Source organism: Vulpes lagopus, chromosome X, assembly GCF_018345385.1.
Source record: "Vulpes lagopus strain Blue_001 chromosome X, ASM1834538v1, whole genome shotgun sequence".
Classification (NCBI taxonomy): domain Eukaryota; kingdom Metazoa; phylum Chordata; class Mammalia; order Carnivora; family Canidae; genus Vulpes; species Vulpes lagopus.
The window spans coordinates 11,810,453-11,831,535 of record NC_054848.1 but is presented as its reverse complement, the minus strand read 5'-3'; the positions used below and the strand labels follow the sequence as shown (position 1 = coordinate 11,831,535).

Here is a 21,083-nt window from a genome sequence, read left to right as displayed (position 1 = left end):
AACACTTTGAAAGCTTGACATGTCCATACATGTCGCCAGATTGCCTTCCAGAAAAGTCATGCCTCTGTACATAGCCAACAGAAAGAATGCAGTTATTTTAATGCTAGAATGAAATGTTTTTTTTTTTTTCTTCCAGAGCTGGGATGCAAGGAAGATATTCAAGGAGGCTGAGAAATTCTTTGTGTCTGTTGGCCTTCCCAACATGACTCAAGGATTCTGGGAGAACTCCATGCTAACTGAGCCAAGTGACAGCCGGAAAGTGGTCTGCCACCCCACAGCTTGGGACCTAGGGAAGGGTGACTTCAGGTAGTGAGGATGGTCCTTATATGGCTGTTACTAAACTGGGAAACAATGGAGACAGTGATGAGGATGGATTTGGATTTTTTCTCTGCTTTCCTGAGCACAGAAGGGATGTGTGAACTCCCCTTAAATGAGGGCTCAGGAGTCCATGAGAACGTATCTGGGCTTTTCCAGAAAAAATGGGATTATCAGCAGGCCCTGTCTTGAACTTTAGACAGTTTGCCTCACTTGAAATAATATGCACCCATTAGATTCACCAGGTCCTGGGAAGGGTGGTATCCCCATGAGAAAGATTTATAAAGGTGGCTGGGTGAGCCAGGCATTGTTCTATCCCATGTTTCTCTCCTGTGAATGAGACAGGACAGGTGAATAAATAATCTGGGATAGAAGAGAGAAAGGGACACCTGGGTGGCTCAGTGGTTGAGCACCTGCCTTTGGCCCAGGGTGTGATCTTGGAGAACCGGGATTGAGTCCCGCATCGGGCTCCCTGCATGGAGCCTGCTTCTCCCTCTGCCTGTGTCTCTGCCTCTCTCTCTGTCTCTTATGAATAAATAAAATATTTTTTAAAAAAAGAAGAATAGAGAAAGTGGTACGTGTTATAAGAAAACCACAGAGAGGGATCCCTGGGTGGCGCAGCGGTTTGGCGCCTGCCTTTGGCCCAGGGCGCGATCCTGGAGACCCGGGATCGAATCCCACATCAGGCTCCTGGTGCATGGAGCCTGCTTCTCCCTCTGCCTGTGTCTTTGCCTCTCTCTCTTTCTCTCTGTATGACTATCATAAATAAATAAAAAAAAAAAGGAAAAAAAAATAAAAAATAAAAAAAAAAAGAAAACCACAGAGAACACTCTATGGGGAATTGGAAGAGAACTGACTACACCTGGAATAGGCTGTAGGTTCAGACAGGGCTTTTCGGGTGACATTTGGATTAGGCTTAAAAGATGAGAAGGGTTCGGACAGAGGCAGGACCTGGCATTGTGTACTGGAACCAGCAAGTTAGGCTAGAATAAAGGTCATGTGAAGAGGAGCCTGGGCTATGGCAGAGTGAACCCAGGCATTCGAACCCCAGGTGTGGCTGGGCAGCCTTGGGCAAGGTATTTGACCTTGGCTTTCATTTTCCTTATCTATAAACTGGAATGGTAATTTCCAGGTAGCAGGTTTGTGACTGTCTTAGGTTGGGTTTCCCAGCTTGAGAAGAAGATTCATTGAGGGACGAAGTCAGGCAAAGGGGAGTGAGGGAAACAGGGTGGGCAGGGGAAAGAGTTAAGTAAGGTGTGGTCTCTGTTGGAAACTTGGCCTTCAGCTTGATCCCACTGGGCTCTCCGAGGCCTGATGTGTATCACAGTTGGTCACACCTTGAATGAAGAGGACTGGCCTTTTGTAACCCCACGTCAGTCAGCCACTGGCTGTGGACTGCCCCAGAGTGTGGGAAGACATTCTCTCCTGGTTGAGGCACCTCTCCTTTAGCCAAAGGCAGTGCACAAGGAAGCAGCTGTTGGTTTTTAACAGCGATAACTCAGGCTAACTGGGGGCCGGGTGGCTCTGCCTGGTGGAGCTGGTCTGCGCAGGACCCCAGCGGCAGGACCCCAGCGACATCCACTAGAGTGGGGCAGATAGCCCTTTTCTGTGAAGGGTCAGATAGTAAATAGTTTAGGCTTTGCGGGTCTCTGTTGAAACTACCCGGTTCTGCCCTTGCGGCATCAAAGCAGCTGTGGATTATACATAAACAAATGGTGCCTGTGTTCCAACGAAGACTTATTTATCAAAAACAGTTCACTGACTCTGGTGCTATAGTGAGGCTTAAACATGAGTGAGTATATGTACGTTTCCTAGCCTAGGCTACTAGGTACTGCAGACATGAAATATATCGTAGCTCTTCTTGTGATTGTTTCAAAAAAGAAGAGAGAAAAACCAGGGTAGAAAAGCAGGTCGTACTGGACTGTATTAAAGAGGTTGAGTTTCTTCCCCAGCACTGGGGGAGACTTAAAGGAGATTTATCAGGGGGTGACATGGTCAGAGTGGTAAGAAAATTAATTGGGAACTGACCCCTGCATTCACCTGAGTGCGACTGCTCTGGCCAAGTTGAACAGGACCACTACCTAACTGCCAAATGCAGCCCTTATTGCATTGGGTCACTGAAGCCTTAGACGAGGTTTACAAGTTTTCTTTAAAATGCCACTTTTCATTGTCTTCCGCCTTGTCCTGCTCTTCTGGACTTCTTTGACCTCTTTCTCTCTCTGAATCATCTTTCTCTACTCTGTATGGGACCACCTAGGCCTTTGTTTTTGGCCCTCTTTCCTTTATTTTTTTATGAAAGATTTTATTTATTTATTTATTTATTTATTTATTTATAAATTTTTATGAAAGATTTTATTTATTTATTATACACACACACACACAGAGGCAGAGACACAGGCAGAGGGAGAAGCAGGCTTCATGCAGGGAGCCCAATGTGGGACTCGATCCCAAGTCTCCAGGATCGTGCCCTGGGCTGAAGGCGGTGCTAAACCATTGAGCCACCCAGGCTGCTCTGCTTATCTTTCTATTAGTTTGTGAGCAATAGGATTCAGCCCTGCCCATCACTTTATATTGAGCACCTTGTACAGTTTCAGAAGTAAGTCCTCAAGATTCATTGGTGAACAAATCTTGCAAAGATGATCCAAGCTACCAAAATCCTATACTGCTCTTACTATGATGATTAAATTAATTTCATTGAGATTAATTTTAATCTTGCCCATTTTTTTGTTCAGGATCAAGATGTGCACAAAGGTAACGATGGATGACTTCCTGACAGCCCATCATGAGATGGGACACATCCAGTATGACATGGCATATGCCGCACAACCCTTCCTGCTAAGAAATGGAGCTAATGAAGGGTTCCATGAAGCTGTTGGGGAAATCATGTCACTTTCTGCAGCTACACCCAACCATTTGAAAAACATTGGTCTTCTGCCTCCTAGTTTTTTCGAAGACAGTGGTATGGACATTTTTTCATGGCTTGTTTTGGGGATTCTTTAGTTGGTTGTGGGCAAAGGTATTTATTATCACATGTGGGATATATTTAATTTTTGCCACATAAAGTATATGATATTTATGGGTAGCTGGAATTGCTACTGGTAGAAACATTTTTTAAAGAATATATCACAAGGGGCACCTGGGTGGCTCAGTTGATTAAGTGTCTGACCCTTGATTTCAGCTCAGGTCATGATCTTGGGATTGTGAGATTGAGGCCCATGTCAGTCTGGGCGTACAGCCTGCTTGGGTTTCTCCCTTTCTCTCTCCCTCTGCCCCTCCCCCCTCCCTAAGAAAATAAGAATGTATCACAACAAGCCAACTTGTGGTTTTGTATCTTTGAAAAAGGCATAAGACAGGTGACTGAATGAATGGTCTTGGAACTCTAAGAAACATCTAATGGGGGTGGGGGAAGATGCTAAAACAGGCCCACAGAACTGAAATGGCTTATCCAAGGTCACCCAGCTAATTAGTGTTAGAATTCTGACTAGATCCTTCTGGTTCTAGGTAAAAACCACCCGAAATGTGAGAGCAGGAACATTCTAAAAACCGTTTTTGCAGAGGTAGCAAACTGAAGACAAGAGGGGAAAAGTAATGAGCCTGAGGTCAAAGGCAACATAGCAGAACAAGAACCAGAGCCCTAAAGCTTTCCCCATAATATTATGCAAAGCAAAGTGTGATTTGAAATTTGAGTTCTTAAAGAACAGGTGGTGGAATATCAAGACTGGATGGGACTGAAATGTTTTCTTCACCCAGCTGAAGCATAAAATTGCCCCTGTAACATCCCCTCAGCTCCATGCTATCCTTCAACATCTTTGCCCAAGGCAGCCTGTTTCTCGTTGGATGGCTGGGACTTGATGGCACATGATGAATGTTCGCGAGATCCAGATTCTTCACTGAACATGCCGTGGCTTTTGATTCTTCCTTGTAAAAGGATACTTAGAGCCAAATATGTTCTCTTCTGTACGTTTCTCTCCCCTCATTTTAGTTATTTAGTTCAAAACATCAGCTCCACTGGCTGGAACGTTTGGTCAATGAGGTCAAGGTCATAAGCTCCATCATTGTGAGGGCAATTCACTGTGCCTTGATTTCTGGCTCCAGACTTTGGTAATCTCATGAAGGCCTGGGAGTAGGTCAGTGTAAAGCCATCATCACATCTGAAAGTTACTGTAAGCACAGACCCAATGGGTAATAGACGAGTAACAACATCCTCCCATGAAGGGAGCAGCAAAGGATAGGGAGTTCACAGCAACCACACACGTTGCCTGATTTTTTTTTTTTTAGAATTTTATTTTATTTTAATTTATTTATGATAGTCACACACACAGAGAGAGAGAGAGAGAGAGAGAGAGAGAGACAGACAGAGACAGAGACACAGGCAGAGGGAGGAGAAGCAGGCTCCATGCACCGGGAGCCCGACGTGGGATTCGATCCCGGGTCTCCAGGATCGCGCCCTGGGTCAAAGGAAGGCGCCAAACTGCTGCGCCACCCAGGGATCCCACGTTGCCTGATTTTAAAATGTAATTTTTAAGTCAATTAACAGAGATCTATTTGTTTTTATCATTTTTAAAATTTTCCCTGACACCAGGCAAAGATGATTGAATCACGAGGATAGTACTAGACGTGGTTATACCATTGGTTTGAAAAACTCTTGCTTCCTTCCTTGGCTCTACCCCTGATCTGTGAATGATGTTAAATAAATTCCTTCATTCCTTCTCTTCCTCCCTCCTTCTCTTTTCCTTGCCTACTTTCTTCTTTCAAAGATATTTACTGAGCATATAATATGTGCAAGGCATTTTTCTCAACACTAGGCACTTGGTGTGCCAAGTAGATAGTATCCCCCTGTTTACAGTTCATTGAGCTTCATTTGTACACTAGGGATAAGCTCGACTGCTTTTTTACACCACTAAATAAAGAATAAATGAGATCACATAATTTGTTAAAGCATTTTAAACTGAGGTGAAGAAGATGTCAGTATATTTAAAGTGTACTATACTTCTGATTATCCAGTGGATAGTTTCTTCTAGGGAGGCTATTTTTTGTGTTTTTCCTCCCTGGTTTACCGGCTTTTGGCCACATATGTCTAATATTTGTTTATTTAACAAAGACTGAGAGAGGGTATTATATAGGAGACACCAGGCTAGGTATATAGTCTTGAATGAAACATTAACTGTCACTGCCTTCATGGAGCTTACAAGAATAAACAGTATGACAGTAGATGAAATAGCCCTAATTGGCTCTGATAAGAGATACTTAAGGAAGGCAGTTGACACCAATGAAAAATTGAGGATTAGGTGTTACTTGCAGGTTCATTTTACCTTGTTCTATCCTAGTCTTCACCCTCCTCCAAGTCCCTTGGCTGAGAAAATGAATATATAAGTATTATTATGTCCACTGTCAGCATTTCTCACATAATCATCCTTGTTGTAAGTATATCTTGAGGAATAATATCTTGAGATTGGAAAGTTAACACAAAACATCCACTGTCATCCTCATGTTAATATTTACCCTTTTCCATTTTACTTTCAGAAACAGAAATAAACTTCCTACTCAAACAAGCACTTACAATTGTTGGAACTCTACCATTTACTTACATGTTAGAAAAGTGGAGGTGGATGGTCTTTAAGGGTGAAATTCCCAAAGACCAGTGGATGAAAACTTGGTGGGAGATGAAGTAAGTCAATGAATATGCAATCAGTAGAATGTTTTTTCTTGTGATTTTGCCACTATCTAAAAGCATTTGACTGGCCTGTACACACACATGCACGTGCACACATGCGAGACACACAGGCACACATGCTGCCTCCTTTTTATTTTTTAAGTCTCCATTTGGGTACTTTCTCCTCAGATAACATTTCCTTGGTTCCACCCTCCCCTAAGGTGACACAACTTCTCATGGTTCATCTTAAGTGCTCAGTCACCCAATAAACTGTGATATTTTAGGCAAAGCACTGGGGATCCAAAACTGATCATTTCAGATGTTTTCTTTGACTTCAAAGAATTTTTAGTCTATGGAGGGATGTGGGAAATGAAACCATGGCGATATGTTCTGTTGTGTTGGGAATGTATGGGGATCCATGAACATCCAAGGCAAGATCCAAAGCCCAATCTGATGGGTCACATGAGGAGAGGCATATGAGTTGAGCTCTGAGAAAGAGGTGGGAGTTGGCCAGGTGTATGTAGAGGGGAACAGAGAGAATTCCAGGCTAGTGAGAGCCTGGCACTTTTGGGAAACAGATGATGATCCCTTTCAATAGTTTCAGCACTATATTCTTCATTGCAGTAGCCCAAGTACCTTGCACGGTGCCTGGGATGTACAGGTATGAATCAATGGGTTTGGGAAGAAAGAATTGCAAAAGAAGACAGATATGAAGGGAAGGAAGGAAGGAAGGAAGGAAGGAAGGAAGGAAGGAAGGAAAGAAGGAAAGAAGGAAAGAAGGAAAGAAGGAAAGGCAAGGCAAGAAGGAAGAAGGGAGGAAGGAAGGGGAAGAGGAAGAATAATCTTTCCATCCTCTATTAGTCAGACTCCTGTCAATTATTTTTGCTTTGTTTTTCTTATTTTTCCGTTCTGTGGTGAAGATCTACCCATATAACATTCAGTCCTGTATCCATTAGTCTAAGTCAGTGCCACTGTTCTGCCAAGATTCTCTGTTGACATAAATCCTACCTGGGAGGAAGGAGGCAGCAGTGATAATGACTATTTCTAGCATTTAAGTATTACTGCATTTGTGTCTGAAGTGATTCCACAATCCAAAAGGACAAATGTCTTAAGATTAAATAATGCCAAATACATGGTTTCCCTACTTTTTTTTAACCTTTTTTTTTTCTGATTGAATTAATTATTGATCCCTTTTAAAAGTTTATTTTGAAAGTAAATGGTACCAGGCTCTTAAAATCATTCATTGTGCATTAATCACTCCATTAATTCAACAAATATACATGCAGCCTTTCCTTAGCACTAGGCACCATGCTTGACACTGGAACCATAAAGGTGACAGGGACAGCCCTGCCCTCCAGGGACCTCCAGTCCTCAGGGCTCAGAAGAAGCTGTGTGTGAAGACTTGTAAAACACAGAGAGAAATGCCAAAGGAACACAGCTAGAGAAGGCTGCGGGGGCTGGAGGGGCTCACTGTGCCGGCGGGTGGGTGGGATCGGAGGCAGGCCTCACAGAGGAGCGGGCCCTCGAGCTAGCCTTGAAGAATTGGTAAGAGGTCAATTTTACAAAATTCTGTCTGCCAGGAGCACATTAAATGTGGTGCCAAAGAGGGATTATGAAGACTTTCACCGTACATTTTTGGCCACACAATGCTCTTTATTAAATTAGTGTATTGAAGATGCAGCCGTTTTCCAGCGGTAGATTCTGGATGAATTTAAAAAGAGAGAGATCACCACATCAGGGCTTTATTCTGTAATTTTTTTTACACTGTTTGTATTTCACCTGATAACCAATTCCAGTCTAAATGCCATTGGCAGACAAAACCACACTAGCTGCATCCAACTGTACCTTCCTGTGACAAGTGCCTCCTGGCTCATGTATCTGCTTTTTTCCCTAAAGGCGAAATATAGTCGGGGTGGTGGAACCTGTGCCCCATGATGAAACATACTGCGACCCTGCATCTCTGTTCCATGTTGCTAATGATTACTCATTCATCAGGTAAGTGACGGTTTTCTTCTCACTGTTTAACTTCCAGGCTTTGTGAACAGCTGTGCTAATGGCAAAGAAATAGGGATCCATGAAGTAATGACTATAATTTCTCTCCCTATTTCTACTCTCCTTCCCCCTAGAACCTCAAAACAGATCATCAATTTTAGTTCAGTTTAACTCAGCATGATTTATTGGGTCCAATAAAACTTACGTGAAATCTCTTCTCCACCATGAAGGAATTCATAGTATCCTTGGGGGAAATAAAATCATCTTTGTTTGTCTTCTTGTTACTGGCAGTGTTCAGAATAACTGTAATGGAGTATTTTTAATTTGAAGTCCAAAAACTTCTATTCTTTACCTATTAGTCTCAGATCTTGAATTTGCTGAACCTCAAGTTTTTTTTTAATTTGGAAGATAGAAATAATATTATTGGCCTGCCATAAGAACCAATTGGCATTGTTTATATGAAAGGGCCATAAATATGTAAAACACAATACAAATGTGAACTAACATGTAACAAAGTGATAGTGCCTTAGTAATCAACTGATACATAAATACAAGTAGGTTATGATGAGTCTGTAGGATTCATATTTTGGTCTTTCTGGAGAAAGAGGTTGGACTAATATCTCTTTGGTTACTAGAGCCTCAGAATTTATTTTTTATTTTTTTATTTTTTAGCCTCAGAATTTAAATATATGCCTCAATCTATGAGTCTAGCAAAGTAACTAAACACAGGACTGCTCTCTTGCTTCTTTGTCTATTTTACAGATATTACACAAGGACCATTTATCAATTCCAGTTTCAAGAAGCCCTTTGTCAAATAGCTAAACATGAAGGTCCCCTACACAAGTGTGATATCTCCAATTCCAGTGAAGCTGGGCAGAAGCTGCTGTAAGAAATACTTCAAGGGGCACCTGGGGGCTCAATTGGTTGAGCATCCAACTCTTGGTTTCGGCTCGGGTTGTGATCTCATGGTGGTGGGGTTGAGCCCTGCATCAGGCTCCTCTCTCAGCAAGGAGTCTGCTTGAAGAGTCTCTTCCTCTGCCCCTCCCCCTAATAGTCCTCTCTCTCTTTCAGATACATAGGTGAATCTCTCTCTCTCTCTTCTTTTTTTAAAAGAAATACTTCAAAATGTTTAACCTCTCCTGCTATCCAGTATTACTCACTTCCATGCCTAGGTTTGAATTTGATTTCCTTGTTCTAAAAAGAAAAATTTTGAACTCAAAATGTCCTCATCCACAAATTAAATGTTTATTTAATGGTCACACAGGAACCTAGACCATGTGATGGCTGGACAGTCTATCTTCTCTCCATATCATAACTAACTACAGAACTCCCTTTGTAGTCATTGGAAGGAAAGAGATTGAAGGATGAATATATCCATTAACCTGCCTTATTTTCTTATCTGCCTGGAGCAAACTTAGCCAAGCCAAAGAGGAGAAACCATAAATCATAGTGTAAATATGTGTACATCTGGAATTCCTCAAAAAGCCCTGAACCCACCCTTCCCTTTTTTCATGTAGTGAAATGCTAAAACTTGGAAAATCAAAACCCTGGACCTACGCTTTGGAAATTGTTGTAGGAGCAAGGAATATGGATGTAAGGCCACTGCTTAACTACTTTGAACCCTTGTTTACCTGGCTGAAAGAGCAAAATAGGAATTCTTTTGTGGGATGGAACACTGACTGGAGTCCATGTGAGTACATTGAGTTGACACATTTAAAATGACTCCCTTTCTGCTTCCCCTAGCCTCCTCCAGCCCATTTCATGGGGCCATGACACAGCCGAGTATGTTTTCCATGTAGACCCTGCTTCTGACTGTGCTATGGTAGCAGCTTCCATTTTATTGGGGAGGAAGCACATTTGTTGAGCACTTAAGTGTATATTGGGCATGACGAAAACTACACACACACACACACACACACACACACACATTTTCTCTCTCTTTTTTTAAAAAAATGTATTTATTTATTTATTCATGAGAGACACATAGAGAAAGAGAGGCAGAGACACAGGCAGAGGGAGAAGCAGGCTCCATGCAGGGAGCCTGATGTGGGACTTGATCCCAAGTCTCCAGGATCATGCTCTGGGCTGAAGGCGGTGCTAAACCGCTGAGCCACCCGGGCTGCCCTCTCTCTTTCAAGTCTGCTTTATTAGCCCCATATTTAAAATAAAAGAGTATAACACTCCCCAACCCACTGCACTCAAATCCTGCTCTTCAAAGACAAATTTTTTAAAATCAATTTTAATGCTATTACCTCTTCTTTCTGGCAGTTACACTCATTTCTGAACATTTTTGTTTATATTGTTTCACTATTGGTCAGTTTTATGCATGCATCTCTTACTCCTCCACCTCCCTTTCTCATCTACCAATAAAGTTTTAATATGTTTAATTTTTTATTTTTTTTAAAGATTTATTTATTTATTCATTCATTCATTCATTCATCCATGAGAGACAGAGACAGAGAGAGAGGCAGAGACACAGGCAGAGGGAGAAGCAGGCTCCATTCAGGGAGCCTGATGTGGGATTTGATCCCAGGTCTCCAGGATCAAGCCCTGGACCGAAGGCAGGTGCTAAATCGCTGAGCCACCCAGGGATCCCCTTAATAATTTTTATAAGAAATTATCAGTATTTATATCATAATGCCTGAAGAACCAAGTAATATACTATTTTAAATCCTTTCTTATGTAGCTCTTTGTCCTGGAGTTTCTACTGCCTTGTTTTTTTAGTGTCTAATTTGCTATCAACATTGCATTTATCTTTTCCAGGTATTTCAACATATCTATTTTTTTCAGTCTTATCTTTTTCCTTAAGATTTCCCTCTTAGAGTCTTCCATTCTTCTGTCTCAATCTGGACCACACAGTTTTCGTCCTGAGTCATCCATCCTTTTGCTGCTTTCCTGGGTTGAATTCATTGCTTCCTGGATTCCATGTCTTCTTTCTTGGATCACCTCTTGTTTTGCTGCACCAGAGCCTCCAATGACTTTCTTAGCAAGACCATGTGGGGTAGGAGGATCAACTATGTCCCACAGTGACTTTAACCATATGTTGACTTTCATTCTCCTTGTTTTCAGTATGGTATCTTCTTCCCACCCCCAGCTGTACTCGAATCCCAAGCCTTTCTGGGACTCTCTGGGACTTTTGGGGTCTGTACTCCCCCGAGTACACTAGGCCATGGCTTCCTGACACTTGAGAAAGCACTTACCCCTCCTCCATTACTTCTCATTTTCAAAAAATGTATTTATACCTGTTAATAAAATTCCTTTACTATAACTTTGGTGGGATCTTGGGAGGGGAAGGAATTAAATGCACATGGTTGATCTGTCATCTGTAACAGTCTGTGATTTCTCTTTAATCAGATGCTGACCAAAGCATTAAAGTGAGGATAAGCCTAAAATCAGCTCTTGGAGGAAAAGCAGTGAGTATTCTGGACAGTGTGTTCATTACTTCTTTTTTTAAAAAAAGATTTACTTATTTATTTATTTGAGAGAGTGCACATGGAGGGGCAGAGGGAGAAGGAAAAGGGGAGAAGCAGACTCCCGGGGGGGGGGGTGGAATCTGACTCTGGGGCTCTATCTCATGACCCTGAGATCATGATCTGAGCCACCCAGGCACTCCCGTCCTTTACTTCTTAATGCACTCCCTTAAACAGGACCAATAAGCCCATTCCAGTGTGGTCTAAAAGAAAACAGGCCACATGTTTCTTTTAAAATCTACAAGCTCAGATTCTGGCCTTCGGGTCTTGGGGTTTTTCTTTTTTCTTTTCTTTTCTTTTTCTCTTTTTTTTTAGTAACACATTCCTTATTGGATTGGTATGTCTATTTTTTCCTTGTTACTTTCAAGGTGTTATGAAGATCAATGAGAAAACATCCAATCTTAAATATCAAGTGTTCACCCTCTTTAAAAAAATTTTTTTTTATTTGAGAAAGAGAGAGAACAAGCAGGGGGAGCGGCAGTGGGAGAAGCAGGCTCCCTATTGAGCAGGGGGCTTGATTCCAGAACCCCAGGATCATGACCTGATCCAAAGGCAGAGGCTTAACTGATTGAGTCACCCAGGTGCCCCAAGTGTCCACCCTCTTAATTCACTCTTACCACCATTACTTGTATTTGAGGAAGAGGACAAGGTTATATTTTGAGAGATTGTTTTCAGAAGTCGAGTAGTTTTGCTTTGTTTTGTTTTAGTCAATCATTCATATCCTGGGAACTTGTTAAAAATATCAAATCTTATCCCCCAACCCTGGACCTGCTTAATCCAAATCTGTATTTTCAACAAGTCACAAGACTGGGAAGCTCTGATTTACAGCACAGTTTCTCAAACCTGGCCGCACCCTGGGGTCACATGGGATGCTTTAAAAATATTAAAACTCGAGTCCCACTCCCAGAGATTCTGACTTAATTGTTTGGCAGCGTAGCATCAAGAGTTCTAAAAGTTCTGCAGGTGATTCTAATTACAGCCAAAGTTGAGAACTACTGATGTATATCTGCATTGGGGGCTACCCAAATGTTTCATGGAAAACCAAATTCCTCACATCTGAGTGTGAATTTCTTACAGCAGCTATTGCTCTGATAGACACCTGTCTCGGGCTAGCCAGGCTGAAGAAGCAGTGGCTTTGGGAAAGAGGAGAAAACAGGGCATCCCCAGACAGATGGGCAGCACAGGAGGCCATGCAGGATGAGAAGGACGGTCAGGTGGAGCAGTCCAGGGCGCTATAGAAAATTGTGGTTTGCATTGGGTAGAGCCCAAGATTACATTTCTACCCTCTTCCTTTTCCTGGCAAGTTAAATATTCCCTAAGGCTCCACAGTAGTTACAGTGTCATTTTCCTAGCTAAGTAAGACAGCCAAGCATAGATAACACAGGAGTAAAAAAAAATGAACATGTAAGAAAGAAAGAATAAAAATGAAGGTGCATCACTTCCCAAACTTTAAGCGTTCCGATTTCTGGTTCTTAACCATCGTTGAATGTTTGTGGGATTATTTCTCCATCATCTTTTTATTAGCTCTTGATGCTATGAGGCCTGTTGGCTGAGCAGCAGGCTGCTCGGGTGAAACCGGCCCCATGCTTTAGCACACCTAAACATCAGGCCAGAGTACGGGCAGTTCGAGCTGTTGCATGGCTAAGTCCACCTGGATCTTTGGCATTGTTTTGTGAACTCAACCTTTACTTACAGTAACCAGAATATTCATAGTAGCAATATTAATAACATTATTATTGTTATGAAAGCAGCTTTTCTTCCATACCTGAGTGGTATCAAGCTGAAGTTAATAATTCTTTTGTGAAACCTTGTCAATTGTTTTTTCTAAATGAGAGAGAGAGAGGCAACATTTGAGCCATTCACTGATCTCTACTGCCAGCTACTGGAGGAGAGTGAATGCTTTTTTCCCCCCTCTTTTTGCAAATATTCATCGGGTATGCAAATACACCAGCTGTTTGTTTAGCACTCAAAGACCAGAACAAATTACCTTGTTTCGAAACACTTATTTTTCCCTTCGAACCTCAAGTTTCTTTTTTACACTTGTACATATCTGAGAACTCACTATAAACATAGTAAAAGCTCTGCATCTTTGTCTACAACACATGGACTTTTTTTGTCTTAAGCCAATTTTTAAATTTCAAGTATAACTAACGGTGTCATATTAGTCTCAGGTGTACAATACATGGACATTTGAACCAAACCCATGACTCGCATAACTCCCATCTACAAACCTGCCCCCAGAATGTTTATTTCAGCTCCTACCAAACTGAAGTCAAGGGATCGGTGAAGGGGACCTCAAAGCACAGGTGCCTGACCAGCAAGGTTATCACCGCCTGGGAGCTTGTTAGACATACAAATTCTCGGGTCTCCTCCCAGACCTTCTGAATTAGAAACTCAGGAGGGTAGGGCCCACTATTCAATGGTTTAACCGGTATTCAGTGGTTTAACAAGCCCTCCAGGTGCGGCTGGTGCTCACCCAAGGAGGAGGTCACTGACTAATGAAGAGTAAGATTCTCTGGAGTATTAGAGCATTTAAAAATACTTCTGGAATAGGAGGTTTTGAGTGTATCCTATGACCCCTACTGAGCAGTCCTTCTCTTTTGTATTTGCAGTATGAATGGAATAACAATGAAATGTACTTGTTCCGGTCATCTATTGCATATGCCATGAGACAGTATTTTTCAGAAGTCAAAAAGCAGACAATTCCTTTTGTGTGAGTTGATTCTCTGTGCTCTCGAGTTACTCCAACCAGGACTTCTCTTTCTTTTGGGTCTGAGAAGATATTATGTTTAAACTTTTATTCAAGTGAAATGAAGAACAACCTCCTAATGACTTTGAAACATCTATGCTATCCTGGAACTCAGGCCATTCTCTTTAGGGAGGACCGTGACTTACTTGACTTGTAGATGGCAAGAGCCTTGTTCTCCCTCCCCCACTCCTCCCTTCTTCTCTCCCTTCCTCTTCCCTCTTTCTGCCCCCACCCCCGCCCTCCACCAGATGCTTCCTCCACCCTTGAGACTGACAGGAAAAGGCAGACATCTCTGCCTTCATCGAACTTGCGTTCTAATATGTGCTTCATGTGTGTTACAATCAGCAAAATATGTTAAGTGAAATATAGTAGAATGAGATGGTGACAAGCTGGAGGGAGGAAAGTACCAAATTACTTTTGGTGTCTAGAGGTCAGCCTTAACTGCAACGGTCAGAAAAGGCCTCATGAACCCTTGAGCAGACAACTGAAGCAAAGAGGGCGCCAGCAAGGCAGACGGATGAGGGGGAAGGTAGCAGGTGGAAAGGTCCTGAGGCACGGATATCCTCCCCCTGTTGAAGGAACAGCAAGGAGGCCAATGAGGCTGGAGCAGTGAGCTCCTAGAAGACAAGTAGGAGCTGTGGCCAGGGTGGTAGTGGGCCATGGGGGTGGGAAGGGGACGAGAATGTTTGCGTGGGCCTCGCAAGCCAGCCGTTCCAAGGACGTTGGCTTTCTTCTGAGTGAGAGGGGCTGGGAGCCACAGGGTCTGCTTTAGCTTCTGTTAGGATCCCTGTGGCAGCTGGGAGAGCGCAGTCTTGTCCCATTGTCCCGGAAAGCCCACTCCACCCCCCCCCCCGAGCTGTGGGTGTAACACGCTGGGGTCGGCAGCGTGGAGCAGGGTGGAGGATCCGAACACACCATGTCTGTTCATGGTACTGAGCCATCACTGCCCACAGTGGGGTTTATCACAGTCCTGGCCACGCCACCCAACTGGTGGTTCCTCGCTGCTTCTCTGGCTGCTTTCAGTTCGACACCATTCTGTCATTAAGAAGGAACCGGGATTCACACAGGGGGGCAGAACAAATCGTGCCAATAGTGTGTTATCACAACTTAGGTCACTGAGTTCAAGTGCTTTGGGAAGAGCTAAGGATTTGGGGACAATCCCCTCCTTCCGTTGTTTGCACTCACTCATGTCTCTTGACTTCGTCCTGTGACGCACCCCCCACCCCAGCTCCCTTTCCACTGGCAAGGGAAGCACCCAGTCTCTCTGTTGTGTCCTTGGCCACGAGCGAAGATGTTTCCTTTGTTTCTCTGCAGGGAGGATAACGTGTGGGTGAGCGATCTGAAACCAAGAATCTCCTTCAACTTCTTTGTCACTTCACCTGGAAATGTGTCTGACATCATTCCCAGAACTGAAGTTGAAGAGGCCATCAGGTGATTTTATTTTCAAACAAACTGTAAGGGTGGGGGTAGGTAACAAAAGCCACCACAACAGTCACTGGTGGTTTAGTGTGCTTTGTGCCCGGCACTGTTCTCAGCCATTTACAGCTTAAAAACGTGGGTTTTGGGATCCCTGGGTGGCGCAGCGGTTTGGCGCCTGCCTTTGGCCCAGGGCGCGATCCTGGAGACCCGGGATCGAATCCCACGTCGGGCTCCCGGTGCATTGGAACCTGCTTCTCCCTCTGCCTGTGTCTCTGCCTCTCTCTCTCTCTCTCTCTCTCTCTCTCTCTGTGACTATCATAAATAAATAAAAAAAAAGTGGGGTTTAATTCCAGAAGGATCTCCTAGTAAGGGAACTCTCTTGATTTGGACTTCTCTGGATGCAGGCCCTTCAACAGTATCTGAACATAAGTAGTTCATTTGGGAGGTGATCTCAAAAAGCTCTGAGAAAGCATAGGGGACAGAGGATGGAAGGAAGGTGATAAATGACGTGTTACCAAGCAAGGGACCACTGCTGGGGAATTCTGGGAGACTGAGCAGAATGTGCACCTGAATTGTCCCGTCAGTGCTGGTGTATTTATCCACCACCTCTCACCAGTCACTGGTTGAGAACTGCCCGACAGGTGATGTGACTTCTCCAGCATTTCTGGCTTGCAGGCCAGTAAGGCCCTTGTGGCCTGAGGATACTCTTGGGCAGAGGCAGCAGGTACCGGCTAAAGAGAGTCCGGCCTGCACGCACGGAGAATGGTAGATGCAGAAGGGTCACGGACACATTTTGCCACCATTTGCTATAGGGACTTGGATGAAGGAATCATTTTAGCAACCAGAGTCTGAAATGAGGTAGGCAAGAATAGGATTCCTTAGGCATCGGTTGGCCTTCACACTAGGAGAGGGACTTGCTATGGGCAGTGAGCATCTAGAAGGAACGACTGGCCCAATGTGCCTCATCTGTTTCCCCAAACAGCAGGAGTGAAGAATGGATAGATGTAGATGTTTTCCCTTGTCACCAAAAAACAAAACAAAACAAAACAAAACAAAACAAAACAAAACAAAAAGCTGAAGATACCCGCTGCTATGGGGGAGTTCACTAGGTGGCCCTCTTGAGCTGCTGTTCATCTTTGGAAGCAAATCTAAGACCCGCCCGGAAAAGTGTGTCTGGAAAATCTGGCTTAGTTGCAGTATACAACCCACCCACGCACAGAGCCTTCACTGCCTGCCTCCAAATGACTTGTTTTTGTCTTGGGGAAAAGTGCCAGCTGAGATCATCATAAAAGAGCCCAGCCCTCCTTGTGAGCTGCAGGGGCTCTCAAACTTACTGCTTCCAGAAGGACTTGACACACTTTCAGGCTGAGGTTACATGGCTAATTCTGCTTCGGTTGATGTCCCTCTCTCCTTCTGATCTCCTGACCTGCACTACACCCAAGGGTAGAAGGACGGGCTGCCAGACACTTTGGCTTTCAATCCAGAATATTCTCACTTTCCCTATTTTGTTTTAAAAATAATCTTCATCCTTTTTTGCTCGATAAAATTTAGCTATATCCCCTCCCAGTGATGGAGAAATTGGCGAAGGCCCCTCTCCTGTGTTCCTCCCTTGCCTCCAAAGGTCAATGCCTTTTTAAAAAGAGATTTTATTTATTTATTCATGACACACACACACACACACACACACACACACACACAGAGAGAAGCAGGCTCCACGCAGGGAGCCCAATGCGGGACTTGATCCCGGGACTCCAGGATCATGCCCTGGGCAGAAGGCAGGCGCTAAACTGCTGAGCCACCCAGGCGTCCCAGGTCCATGTCTTTTATTTGGAAAATGTAACTGTCAAGACCTGGGTATAGGGCCCAACGATTGATTTGCAGAAGATATGTACCCAATTGTCCTTTTCCATTATCTGATATAAAGTCATTGTAGACATACTCTGACAGAAGGGAAATTCTTGCCAAATAGGTTGACTTAACCTTTACAGCACAGCAGTCACAAATGAACAAGTGCCAGCCAGTTGCACATTTCCACACTCGCAACCCAATTTTCCAAGGAAGCTGTTGCCAGACCTAATCTAGGCTGCAGGACATGAAAGGTGCCTAATTGTCAAATCTCCTATTTTTCATCGGACCTGGTTATCTGCTTTGAGTTCACCGCTATTTAAGGTATATATTCTTAGGATAAGCTTTATCACGTCCTTTCAGGGGCCAATGATGTAAGAAGTAAATCATTACACACCGTTTTGTTTAGCTTAAGTGTTTTGCTTTTTGGAAATAGGATGTACCGGGGCCGTATCAATGATGTTTTCCGCCTGGATGACAACAGCCTGGAGTTTCTGGGGATTCAGCCAACACTGGGACCCCCTTATGAGCCACCTGTCACCATCTGGCTGATTGTTTTTGGGGTTGTGATGGGAGTGGTGGTGGTTGGTATTGTCCTGCTCATCTTCTCTGGGATCAGGAATCGAAGGAAGTAAGTGACCTTTCCTCAACTTACCTATCTCAAAACAGAAAGGTTTAGGGAAAAGTAACTGGCAAATTTGCAGTAAGTGGTAGGCTGTATGAGCCAACTACTTATTTGGACAATATTGCACCTAAATATGCAGTGTCTGAGAATTCCCAGGTTTCATCAGCACTTTGCCTTCCTATCAAGCGCCGGCCCACAGTCGACGCTCAGCCTGGGGTTTCGAGTGTGCCCTGGTAAACTCCATCCTGGCCACAGCGTCCTCTCCCTACTGCCAAGAGGCCCTGAAAACTCAGCAGGTGTGAGCAGGCCTGAGCCGTGAGCAGGCCGGCTCAGGGGGCTGTCCTCACTCGTAGTCTTCCTTGGTCTAGAAATGAAGTGATATACAGCAATGGTTGGCACTGTGAAATCCTTCAAGAATGAGCTCTAAGATTTGCTCCATACAGCCACCCTTCCATCCCCTTCCTTCCCCCTCAGGTGGCCCAGGCTCCCTGTCATCCCCTTAGCTCGTGGGCCCCAGTACTTCTCATTCGTCCTTAAGTTGAAGATCCAAGTTCATGGAGGATTTAAATCGTCAGAGACCTGATTTATACTCGTGCTCTGCCACTAGTTGGCCTTTCTGACATTGAGAAATCACTGGCTTTCGCTGGGCTTCTGTAATTAAGGTGAATATTCTGTAGTACCTGACAAAACTCTGTGCGCATCCAGGTTGCTTAAATGTGTTCCTGATGGAATTTTGACATGCACTGGTCTAGTCTGACTGATTCTTCACCATAGAGATTTTTAGTTCCCTAAGGTGGCTTCAGTTAAAAAAAAAATAGGCATTGAATAGAAGACATTCATATTATTAGAATTTTAAAAATATGGAAGGGGGGAAGCCTGGATGGCTCAGCGGTTTAGTGCCGCCTTCGGCCCAGGGCGTGATCCTGAAGACCCGGGATCGAGTCCCACGTCGGGCTCCCTGCATGGAGCCTGCTTCTCCCTCTGCCTGTGTCTCTGCCTCTCTCTCTCTCTCTCTCTCTCTCATGAATAAATAAATAAAATCTTAAAAAAAGAATGAGGCAACTGGCTAAATGACCACTTCACTCCTAAAAATAATAATTGTGGTTGATACTTGTTGAGGCCTGCGTGCCAGGTACTGTGAGCACTCTGCTAGCACTAGCTCGGTGACTCGGTGAAGGGGCATCATTTGCCAAATAGGCAAACTGAGGTACAGAGGCACCCTCTCTATGACCCCAGAGCACAGAGGTTTCTGTGGTCTCCCATGCCCCGCCAGGCATTGTGCCAACCACTCATGGGGCATGTTCTCTAGGGGACCACAGTCCATTGGGAGGGGGCTGATTCATTGAGGAGGAGATGCTAGGGTGTCCGAGATGCCTGGGCCAGTGGGGTCCGAGGGAGGCAGTGTCCATCCAGCGGTACTTATACTAAGGCTACTTTACTCTATTTAACAGGAATGATCAAACAAGAGGTGAAGAAAATCCTTATGCCTCCGTGGACTTGAGTAAAGGAGAAAATAATCCAGGATTCCAAAATGTGGATGATGCTCAGACTTCATTTTAGGAAAATCTGTTTTATTCCCTCTTGAGGTGATTTTTATTATCGTCTGTACCATAAAATTAACATTTACGTATATGAGATTATAAAGATGTCATTAAATATCAAAACTATGGCTCTGTTCAGGAATAGTTCTCCCAAGAAGACATGCCTGGGGAGAGGGCATCTTCACTGGCTTTCAGTATTTTTTTTTTTTTTTTTTTTTGGCTTTCAGTATTTATTTCTGCCTTGAGATTCCACCTCTGCTCCTATTTGAGAGTAATAGAGAAAACGTGTCTTTGGCCTTGCGAGCTACTCGGGCGGGGTGGGTGGGGGGGCCGTAATGGAAGTGGAAATGTTTGTTGCATGGCCAGAGTCAAAACAGAAAAGAGGGGTTATATGGTGGGAGCAAGTGGGGCCTTGTATGGAATCCGGATGGATCTCTTTCAAGGACAGTGTCCATGAGTTGCTGGCAGGGTTGCAGGAGCGAGAGTGGCACATGCTGTTCACTTTAAGTGTAAAGGATGGCACACTCTTTTCACATTAAGTTCATCTAAGTACTATAGCGGTCTGCCCACAGATCCAGTGATTGGACTGGATCATGCTTTCTTCAGGATGACAGGTGTAACGGAGAGAGAAGAATCCAGAGAGCTGTTCACAGATGTTGCCTTTTCACTTCCAAGCTGCTTGATCATCGTCTTCCTGACAACGTAAAACTAGCCTCAGGGGCCTCCAGGAACCACCCCCCCAACCCCTCCACCTCCCTACCCCTCCCCTGCCCCCCACCTCTGCGCCAGAGCACACCTTACTTCTATTGTTTCAATAGAAACTCACTTCTATTGTTCTCTCTGGAGTGACTAGAAATCTCAACTGAAGGTCATCCTCTGAAGTGGGTACCCAACCTCTTAGCTCTTGTATTCACCCTCGATGTCTGAGTAGTGCTGAGCACCAAGCAGACACTCAATAAATACTTACTAGATTCACACTCCTGCGGTCTCACGTGTACTTATGTGCTGGGGCTTCTATCTGCTTCTCCCTTCCATCTGCCTGCCTGAGACCCTTGACTTCTCAAACGTCTTGGAATGTGTCCCAATTTCTTAAATTGCTTTATTGTACAAAGCAGCTGTAAGACCAATCTAAAAAGAGGTGTGTTAAGATTGTTTACGCCATCAGGTTAGGGACCAAGCCTAACACTCCTTTTGTACATCTCAGAATCCAGCCCAGTTCTGAGCACGGCATCCACTACACACCGAAGACTGATTCAAAGTAGATGAAAATATCCAAACTCTACTCATCAACTCACTCTCTGTGGTGACCAGCATAATGTTAGAGTAACTTCGTACTTAATACAGTCTATGGAGAGGGGCACCTGGGTGGCTCAGTGAGTTAAGCGTCTGACTCTTGATTTTGGCTCAGGTCATGATCTCAGGGTCGTGGGATGGAGCCCAGCATTGGGCTCCATGCTCAGTGGGGAGCCTGCTT

The 21,083-nt window shown here is 44.1% G+C and overlaps 1 protein-coding gene across 3 annotated transcripts in view; it reads left to right on the top strand.

Moving 5' to 3' along the window:
- Positions 1–20,586, top strand: part of ACE2 (angiotensin converting enzyme 2) — a 41,497-nt gene extending 20,911 nt beyond the window's left edge. For 2 of the 3 annotated variants that reach the window (XM_041741854.1, XM_041741856.1), the window contains 11 exons: positions 137–306; positions 3,048–3,274; positions 5,839–5,983; positions 7,865–7,963; positions 8,723–8,845; positions 9,478–9,650; positions 11,315–11,373; positions 14,043–14,143; positions 15,494–15,610; positions 17,880–18,074; positions 19,520–20,586. In XM_041741854.1, coding sequence (XP_041597788.1) covers positions 137–306; positions 3,048–3,274; positions 5,839–5,983; positions 7,865–7,963; positions 8,723–8,845; positions 9,478–9,650; positions 11,315–11,373; positions 14,043–14,143; positions 15,494–15,610; positions 17,880–18,074; positions 19,520–19,628 — 1,518 coding nt within the window. In that variant the 3' untranslated portion in view covers positions 19,629–20,586. The remainder of the gene's footprint in view (positions 1–136; positions 307–3,047; positions 3,275–5,838; positions 5,984–7,864; positions 7,964–8,722; positions 8,846–9,477; positions 9,651–11,314; positions 11,374–14,042; positions 14,144–15,493; positions 15,611–17,879; positions 18,075–19,519) is intronic. The other variant, XM_041741855.1, reaches the window with a different exon arrangement.
- The last annotated feature ends 497 nt before the right edge of the window (positions 20,587–21,083 follow it).